This window comes from Triticum urartu, unplaced genomic scaffold (assembly GCF_003073215.2).
Source record: "Triticum urartu cultivar G1812 unplaced genomic scaffold, Tu2.1 TuUngrouped_contig_5424, whole genome shotgun sequence".
NCBI lineage: Eukaryota > Viridiplantae > Streptophyta > Magnoliopsida > Poales > Poaceae > Triticum > Triticum urartu.
This window is the reverse complement of record NW_024116099.1, coordinates 2,931-12,480: the sequence shown is the minus strand read 5'-3', so window position 1 is coordinate 12,480 and position 9,550 is coordinate 2,931. Positions and strand designations below refer to the sequence as shown.

The following is a 9,550-nucleotide window of genomic DNA, read 5'->3' as shown; positions in this document are numbered from 1 at the left end:
TATCTAGATGTATTTTAGTTCTAGATACATCCATATCCGAGACAAGTAATTCCGAACGGAGGGAGTATTAGTTTAGGATCATCATTTTTTACCTGTATGTGTGTTTTGAAGGGAGTCACTGGAGCAAGGCATGTGACGGTCGAATCTATGCCTTGTGATCTCTGCTCTGCTAGCTATGGTACGCAAAAGCAGGGGAGCTTTCCAGCAGCAGATTTGGCGCTGCCGTCTTTTTGAACAGCACGCCAAGAATCAGGAGGCATATCTATCTGTCTATCTTGGCATATGGGGAGCTAGTATTCCTACATAAGCCATCTATATTGTGGCTTGCTAATTACTCCCTCTGTAAACTAATATAAGAGTGTTTAGATCATTAAAATAATAATCTAAATGCTTTTATATTAGTTTACGGAGGGAGTATTAGCATGCAACTTGTCGTGCAAAGTCTGTCAAATATATCTCCGTTCCGAATCATTGATCACATCGTTCATAATAGGCATCCGATCTGCCGCATGTACGAATGTAGTGTCCCGTTGCACGATCTAGATGGTCCTCCATCCATCGACATTCCTGGTACGTGCTGGGAGTACAGTGTACTACGTAGCTAGGGTACCTGCCTCAGCTCTCCCGAGAGAGAACCAATACCTGCGCGGGTGTCGGGTGCACCGTGTCACTGTCTGCGCCAGAAACGAGGACAGGTAAACACATCAATTCCACTATATTTAGGGGGCCATCAAGTAGTTATCCTGTCGTGTGGCTGTGGTTTTAGCTGTCGAACAAGCTCCTCACTGATAGGTCATCCAGAAAAAAAACAAAAAATAACTCACCAATATAGATAAAGCAGTATATCTCAGTCAAAACTTGGGTCAGGAAACAACTTCCCTCTATCTGAACGTCTCTGCCTCAGTCAATCCGCAACACAAAAACAACAATAAATTGTTGACCTGGAAGCTGACCGCTGGTCGAGATTTCCAGCAAAGCAGAACAAGGAACACACATCGTACATGGACCTGCCCAACAATTAGAGCAAGTCAATCCATATCCATATCCATACGCCATCTGATGCATGTGTGTGCACGCGCCTTTTGGCCCTCCCAACTCAGCAGCAGCTCCTCACACTCACACGATCGCGGGCGGCACTGCACACCTGCACTGCGCTGCCACTATGGAGCGATACCGACCCCGAAATTCCGACGTGAAAGGGAAGGCCACTAGCTCAACGCCCCTTTCGGCATTCGTTGATTCACAACTCGCAAGAGAGAGCAGAGTCATGGCCGTGCTGTGCTCCGCCGCCTATAAATAATGCCCCGACCACCAACATGGCATTTACCTACGCAGCACAGCAGCAGCAGAGCAGAGCTTCGCCATTCAGCTAGAGTGGTGCTACCTACCTAACCCGGTTGACCCCTAGAAAGCATGGACGTTGAGAGCTCCGCGGCGCATGAGGTCTCCGTCGACTGGCGGGGCCGCCCCTGCGAGCCGGGCCGGCACGGCGGCATGCGCGCCGCCGTCTTCGTCCTAGGTACGTCGTGCTCCTACTTATACATCAAGTTGGCTTGTTATACGGAGGAGCGATGGAGCAATGTCCATCCAATCCATGGCGCGCGCGCGCGTGCTGACTGGTGAGGCTGATGTGCAGGCATCCAGGCGTTCGAGATCATGGCGATCGCGGCGGTGGGGAACAACCTCATCACGTACGTGTTCGGGGAGATGCACTTCCCGCTGTCGGAGGCGGCCAACGTGGTGACCAACTTCGTGGGCACCATCTTCCTCCTCTCCCTCCTCGGCGGCTTCCTCTCCGACTCCTACCTCGGCTGCTTCTGGACCATGCTCACCTTCGGCTTCGTCGAGCTATCGGTACTACTCCTGCTTCACTACCGCATATGCGTAATCTCTCTATCAATCTATGCTCACCAATGGGTGGCCTGCGCGTGTTTCATTCAAGTTCAAGACAAGAAGATGAGGAAGATGGAACGTGTGAGGGTGTTTTTCCTTTGCGACCGACCGATTGACTTGTTTTCACGTAAAGGGAGATGAACTTGGATGGGCCTGATAAAAAAAGGCTCCAATCACCATGCATGGACCCGGTTTTGGGACCAGGTTGAATTCAACGCACGCAGCATGGCTCGTAATTAGGAGTAGTTTTTGTTTTCTGAAAGCAAAGCGAGTACAACTACACACACACGCCAGTGGGAATTTGTTTGTTGTTGTTGTTGGGGCTTGCCTGAAAACAACATGTCCAAACAAAGTTGTGCTAGTGTTACTTGCCTACTTTACTTGGCACTCTCACAATCCCAGTCATTTTTTTCTTTTACCTTAAAAAACCCCATTAATGGAAATATGGAATCGAATAAAAAAAATCTATTTTCATTAAGAATATTTTTTTTAAAGAAGGAAAGCCCCCGGCCTTTGCATTAGAATGATGCATGGAGCCATTTTCATTAAGAATATAATCGGAAATACTAGTACTGTTTTGCAATGGATTTTTATTGGTAGGTGTTTTCTTTTCATCTGTCCTCAGGGCTTCATACTACTGTCAGTGCAAGCACACCTTCCGCAGCTGAAGCCGCCGCCGTGCAACATGGCGTCCATGGACGGCAGCTGCGAGCAGGCCAGGGGCTTCAAGTCCAGCATCTTCTTCGTCGCGCTCTACCTGGTGGCGCTCGGCAGCGGCTGCCTCAAGCCCAACATGATCGCGCACGGCGGCGACCAGTTCTCCGGCTCCGACAATGCCAAGAGTCTCTCCACCTACTTCAACTCCGCCTACTTCAGCTTCTGCCTCGGCGAGCTCGTCGCGCTCACAGCGCTCGTCTGGGTGCAGACGCACTCCGGGATGGACGTCGGCTTCGGCATCCCCGCCGCAGCCATGGCCGCCGGCCTCATCAGCCTGGTGTCCGGCGCGGCCTTCTACCGGAACAAACCTCCTCAGGGCAGCATCTTCACTCCTATTGCAAGGGTAACAATAATCTTCACTTCACTATAGTAATTAAGTCAGTAATAACTCAATGATTGTAAAGACGGACATGTTAATGGTCTTTCCTACAAAAAAAAATCAACTGGCTGAGTGCTTGTGTTCTGACAAACTTTGCGCGTTCAAAAAAATTGGACGAAGTTTGGACCGTTAGGTTAGTGGCAGGTTGCTGTATGACAGTATGTCAAACATCTCCTTTCTGCTAAAAAATCCTTTTCAGAAATTTCCAAGATACTGCAGCATATGCAAGAATTTTGGCCAAGACCAATGATCTGATCACATTACTATATCCCTCCCTCTAGTACTCTATGGTTAGATTAGCTATTCTTGAAATAGTAGGTAGACTTAGTTTCGTCATCATTCAGTCAGTCAGCTGTTCTTGCATTATGCTCACCTTGTCACATTCAACAGTTGTGCAATTTGGGGCCATATGATAGGTACAAGTAGTTTACATTTTTGCCTGCCGATCAGATCTAGTCAGATACACCTAGCCAGAAACGATGTGCTCTCTGCAATGCAAGTTGTGTCTGTGGTGCAGTTCTTAAAGGTTTGTCACTTATTGACTGTTAGGATGTCAGTTCTGTGCGCAGCGGTGGTTTTGGTCCTGTTGATAACGACAGAACTGACTGCGGATTATGTATGCTGAATCACGTGTGCTGATGTGCGCACTTGCATTATTCAGCATTGGTTCGAGATGACAGGCTCTCTCTGTGCAAACAATGATAAAATATTGGGCCGTGCTTTATGCTGTTTTTGTCAAACGAGGTTAACATCATTTTGACACAGAAATGTACAATTGGACTTTTTTTTTTGTTAACCAAGATACAATTGCGTGGCAATATCATTTACATCAGATTTGCAACTTGCTGTTTTCAAAAGAAAGAAAAAAACTGACGAAGTTGCTGCGAACTGCTAAATTCTGCAGGTGTTCGTCGCCGCCTTCACCAAGAGGAAGCAAATCTGCCCTACCAATACTGGCAACGCCGGAGTTGGCGAGCCGGCACGCCTCGCCGGCAGCTTCCGCCACGGCAACAAATTCAGGTGGAGCGCCGCATCCATCGTTCTGGTGACCAGATTGCTCTGAGTTGTCGTTCTGCGGCCTGACTGACATGCTGTGAAACAACGTACGCAGGTTCTTGGACAAGGCGTGCGTCAGGGACGCGGCGCAGCAGCAGGGGGGCAACACGAAGCCGGAGAGCCCATGGCGGCTGTGCACGGTGTCCGAGGTGCAGCAGGCCAAGACCCTCCTCGCCGTGACGCCCATCTTCGCCTGCACCATCGTGTTCAACACCGTGCTGGCGCAGCTGCAGACCTTCTCGGTGCAGCAGGGCAGCGCCATGGACACCGTCCTCGGGGGCGCCTTCCGCGTCCCGCCGGCGTCGCTGCAGGCCATCCCCTACGCCATGCTCCTCCTGCTCGTCCCGGCGTACGAGCTCCTCCTCGTCCCGTTCATGAAGAGGCTCACCGGGACGCGCTCCGGGATCACCCCGCTGCAGCGCATCGGGGTCGGCCTCGGCACCGTGGCCTTCTCCATGGTCGCCGCCGCCACCGTCGAGCGCCGGCGCCGCGACCTGTCGGCGTCCGGGGGGCGGATGTCCGTGCTGTGGATCGTGCCGCAGTTCCTCGTGTTCGGGGTGTCGGAGATGTTCACCGCCGTGGGGCTCATCGAGTTCTTCTACAAGCAGGCCTGCGCCGGCATGCAGTCCTTCCTCACCGCGCTCACCTACTGCTCCTACGCCTTCGGCTTCTACCTCAGCTCCGTGCTGGTGACCACGGTGAACAGGGTCACGGCGAGGCACGGCGGCGCCGGCGGCTGGCTCGGCGACAACGACCTCGACAAGGACAGGCTGGACCTCTTCTACTGGATGCTCGCTGCGCTCAGCGTGCTCAACTTCTTCTGCTACCTGGTATGTGCAAGGTGGTACAACTCTGGTGCCGATGGCTCTGATGCTGCCTCGGCTCAGATTGCAGCAGAGGGTGATGCCAAGGAGATCAGCTGAACACCTACTACATGGAGACTGAACCTGTATATGCGTATAGATATATGTAGAAATGCATGAAAAGTAGTGACGGGGAAAGAAGTGCTAGGTTAAGAAGAAGGTTTCCTTTGATAAGGAATAGAAAGTACATTAGCATGGCTAAGAAAGTACTTTAGCATATGTATGCTAGTTCTACTACCACAAAGCATAGTCTTCAGTAAAAACTTATTTCAACATAGCGAATGAAGCAACAGATAGCACACTAGCACAAACCTCACTTGGCATGAAACAAGAATCAACCAAATTTCAGAACACATAATGCATGCAAGATCTACATATCATAGCCAAGCATACAGAATTCAATCTAAACTCAAAACAAAATCTTGTTCAGGTCTTTCACGATGCTCGATAAGTAGTACTACTAGCAGTTACGGAGTTTCCAGATAGCGAAGCATACAGAATTCATACATGCTGCAAATTTTGTCCAACAGTCCAAGGACACCATCTTACAGAATGATGCATTTGCTGCTAGATTTGTTGGCCTCTTCTTCAGCCTTCTTCAGGCTATCCTTCAGTGCATGAATCTCTTCTCTCAAGCTGTTCTCTACGGCTTGCCTTTCTTTCTGCTCTTCGTGCAGCTGGGTTTCCAGCCTTGCAATTGTACTGTTTAACTTTTCCTCCACCTATAAAGACAGGTTCCAAACCGTATTTAATCTATTAAATTATTAAAACAATAAGAAAAGTATACTTCTCAGTTGATTTTGTTAATTATAATATATTTAAAAGTAAACGTAGGTGATCATAGATGTTTGTATCCAATACTGTGACATACTATTAAGCTACAAATCGGCCGGACATGACATCAATTACATCAGAAAACAGTGAGAGTCCAATTGGTCTTTTCTTTTTTTCCTCACTCTAGTTCAAAAAAGAGCGTATTTTCATCAGTTTTTTTATTGTCTATGGCCAAATATGGTTTCTTGAAATCCCTAGGATACACAACTTCATGTCCAATTGTTTGATGACTTTCATTCATACTGCATCAAAACATATGAGCTTTATATAAATAGATTCATTTTACAATTTATAGAGACGCAAATATATATATATATATATATATATATTATATCTATACTATATAGTGTACCAGTTTTGAAAGTTTGATTTCTTGCATCAAAATGCATTCCTGGCCGTTCATTGGGCTCCATCCGACGGCTTATAATGCAGGGATTCGCCGCTACAGTAGCATCAGTGTTGTCTGCGTCACTCTAGAAGCATCTAGGAGTATGTGTTAGCACGGAGTAGCGACCCCACTGCATGTCAGTTCTTTGGAGCTAACAAAGTCACCCCATGCCATAGTCGAATCGCCTGGAGCAGTGCAAATTGTTTTACTACAGATGCCCGCAGAGCTACGTGGCACGTGTGGTTGCAGACACAAGTGAGATCTGTACCACTAAGTCTGACAGGAGGTAACTTAAAAAAAAGTCTGACAGGAGGTGAAGAATAAGAATAAAAAATTAAAAGGTAAACAAAACAAAACAGTGCATAGCGCACATATGAACCCGTCTCACGTGCAATTCTGGGTGGAAAGTTACAGTAAAACATAGCCATAGGTAGAGGAGGCACTACCTGAACCTAGGTACGTACATACATATGAACCTGTTTTTAAAAAATGGATTTTGAACGTGCGTTAAAATGTGAAAAAATACCAAATAAAATTTCACGCATACATCTTCGCAATATATATGCGCGATACAAAGTTTTACGAAAAAATGTCTTTTTATTTTACCTCCGCATAAAAGACAAATTTCAGTGCTTCTAAGTAACATTTTACGACACGTTGTTTTGTCTTTTTTGCATATGCAAAAAAAATGTTTTTCCGTGAAAGTTTCTGTGCAGAGATAGAACATGGAGATGTGCGCGTGCAGCTTTTTTAATTTTTTTTGAGGATTTAGAAATGTGTTTCCAAGGTGAGTTCATATATACCCTGGTTCATTTATATATTTTCCGCAATTGGTACCCTAATTTTTTTGCAAATTACATATTCATGTGATAGTTACTGTCGTAAGAACGTGACAAGCTTTCTTATGCTAATTCCTATTATTTTCTTTATGCTTCCATACATGCACAATGGTCATTTGTCTTGAATCATTTCTCCAGGCATTTTTATGACTTATTTTTACCGAAATCACTTAGCAACGTAAAGACGCGCATTGCGCGTGCACGCATACTAGTCCTATATAGTGTAGCAGTGTGACCTATGATAGGTACACCCAAAACTGTCCCCAGAATATCCTACATGACTTGCATGCCATTGATTTACAGCATCGGACGGTGTTAAATGGGCGAAACCCTAACGAATGCTACTGTACAACCGCGAATCCCTGCATTCCTGGCCGTAGATCGGTCAAATCGGACAGCTACCATTCCCCGTGTGCATGTGTGGTGGACAGGTTCTGGACATTTCACTCGACGCATGTGTGGTGCATAGGCTAGGCTATAGTGGCTGCCTGCACAGTGCACACATGATGGTGACGGCCTGAACAGTGCACAGTGCACAGCGAAAGAGAGATGCACACATACCGGTGCAGAAGAAGCAGTGGGAATATTTTTTAATTTTTTAGTTGGGGGATAGGTTCAGAGAGATGTACTCCCCCGACATAGCCAATTAAAATGAAGTACTCCCTCCGGTCCTTTTTACTCTATATATAAGGATTATCTGAAGTCAAACTTCATAAAGCTTAAACATATTTATATGAAAAAATATTAACATTTATAATGCTAAATTTATACGATATGAAAAGTAAAGTCATGACGCATCTAATGTTGTTGATTTCACATTCTAAATGTTTGTATTTTTTTCTATAAACTTGGTCAAAGTTTACGAGGTTTGACTTCAGATAAATCTTATATGCGAACTAAAAAGAACGGAAGGGAGTACAATAAAGTAATGCTGTTGCAAGGGAGAGCTTTGGCGTTAAAAAACAGTTTTACTTATAATAAAGACGACGGTTGGGGTTGTGAAGGTTAATTTTCATCTAACATTATTTATGAACACTTTTTTATAGAAATAACAACTAATTGACAATAATAATGTAACAACTCATGTGTGAATTTAAGTACATGGAAGAACACAATGGATTATATTATTTTTGCAAATATATTATTATTTTTACAAACTCATGTATAAATTTCATGGTTGATGTATTAATTAAGGAATATATAATTGCTAGGTTAATTATGAAATCCGGGAAAGAACTGTACAAATGCCCAAAAAGGTATTCATGACATTTTTGTTTTAAAAAAATAAAGGCTTTGCCTAATGCATTGTTGCATTTTTGTGATCTGATGTGAAGAATCAAAAAGCTTCCATGAGTTCCCACTAAAAAGTAGAAACCCCTTTTAAAAATTACATCATGAATTTATCATAACATTGGTGCTTTAGTTGTAATTCTAATGGTTTAGTGTTTTCTATTACATAATAATCTGACGTGCAAAGCACATGCAAATTACTAGCATATGTGTGTGTGTGTGTGTGTGTGTGTGTGTGTGTGTGTATGTGTGTGTGTGTAGATATAATCACTGCCATGGAACAAATACAGTATTCTGCAAAACTTCAACAGGAAACATTATCACATTTACATGGTGAACTCAAATTATATATTAGAAAACCCTTACCATCTTGCTTATCTGTTTAAGGTAGTCATCATATATCTCTTTATTTGATATGGATACTGGATGCATTTCCTGCAACGAGAACAAAAAACACTGATGTGAAAACTGAAAAATCAGTCAAAGATAATACTACTCAACATTGAATTACCTTAATCTGAGTGAACATCTGGTTGCAGAACGGTCTGCCATGATTTCTTGATATGACAAAATCCACCGCACGGAACAATTTTTTGAGCTGATACTCGCGCTGCTGCATATCACTGGTGTTATTGTCAAAGAGAACAACTCTGTCTGCAAATAGGTCCACCATGTCCTGTAAAAACGAGCATTCAAGTGTAAGCGACATGCAAACAGATTGGACTCAAGGATATCATGAAATGCAGTCAAAATTAAAGCTCTTTGCGAGTGATCGACAGACATGAAATTAACCTGGAGATATGCTGGGGCACTGTCAGTTAACTTTTTCTTCCAACGGCTTTCGCCCCCTACTACATCTCCATGTGTGAAAACTAATATCATGTGATCAAGGACTTCATTGCCAAAGAGCAGTTTGATTGACTCAATTGCCTTCTCATCTTCACAAGAAAACCGAGACTGAGCTGAAAAGACCATAAGCATAGCATCGAAGCCATCTTTGGCCATGTCCATGCACTTGGCTATCTCTTTCTGAACATCTTCAGCTGTACTATCCATGTCGAATAGGCCTATTCAGAAAAGAACATGATAGTTCAATGAATTGCCAGTGCATGCAGATTTTGCAAACATGGAAGAACAAAACAAGCAAGGAACTCTCTTCTCGAAACAGGCTTTCGCCCCATTTTATATATAAAGCAACATCGGAAGAAGTACACGGCCGAACGATACAAGGTGGTGAGGTAACCCTCTTACAGAGCCGATCCTGTGATAAACGACACACACAATACGCACG

General features: G+C 44.7%; 2 protein-coding genes across 2 annotated transcripts; one reads left to right on the top strand and one right to left on the bottom strand.

Annotated features, from left to right (window-relative positions):
- Nucleotides 1–1,204: 1,204 nt before the first annotated feature.
- Nucleotides 1,205–5,183, top strand: LOC125529201 (protein NRT1/ PTR FAMILY 4.3-like). The gene is made up of 5 exons (XM_048693611.1): nt 1,205–1,519; nt 1,637–1,854; nt 2,519–2,953; nt 3,894–4,009; nt 4,101–5,183. Exons 1-5 carry the CDS (start codon nt 1,414–1,416, stop codon nt 4,966–4,968), a joined length of 1,743 nt encoding a protein of 580 aa, XP_048549568.1. The 5' UTR covers nt 1,205–1,413; the 3' UTR covers nt 4,969–5,183.
- A 126-nt stretch (nt 5,184–5,309) lies between these two features.
- Nucleotides 5,310–9,321, bottom strand: LOC125529202 (immune-associated nucleotide-binding protein 9-like). The gene is made up of 4 exons (XM_048693612.1): nt 9,052–9,321; nt 8,771–8,935; nt 8,626–8,694; nt 5,310–5,630 (listed from the first exon to the last, which is right to left on the bottom strand). Exons 1-4 carry the CDS (start codon nt 9,313–9,315, stop codon nt 5,454–5,456), a joined length of 675 nt encoding a protein of 224 aa, XP_048549569.1. The 5' UTR covers nt 9,316–9,321; the 3' UTR covers nt 5,310–5,453.
- Nucleotides 9,322–9,550: the final 229 nt, after the last annotated feature.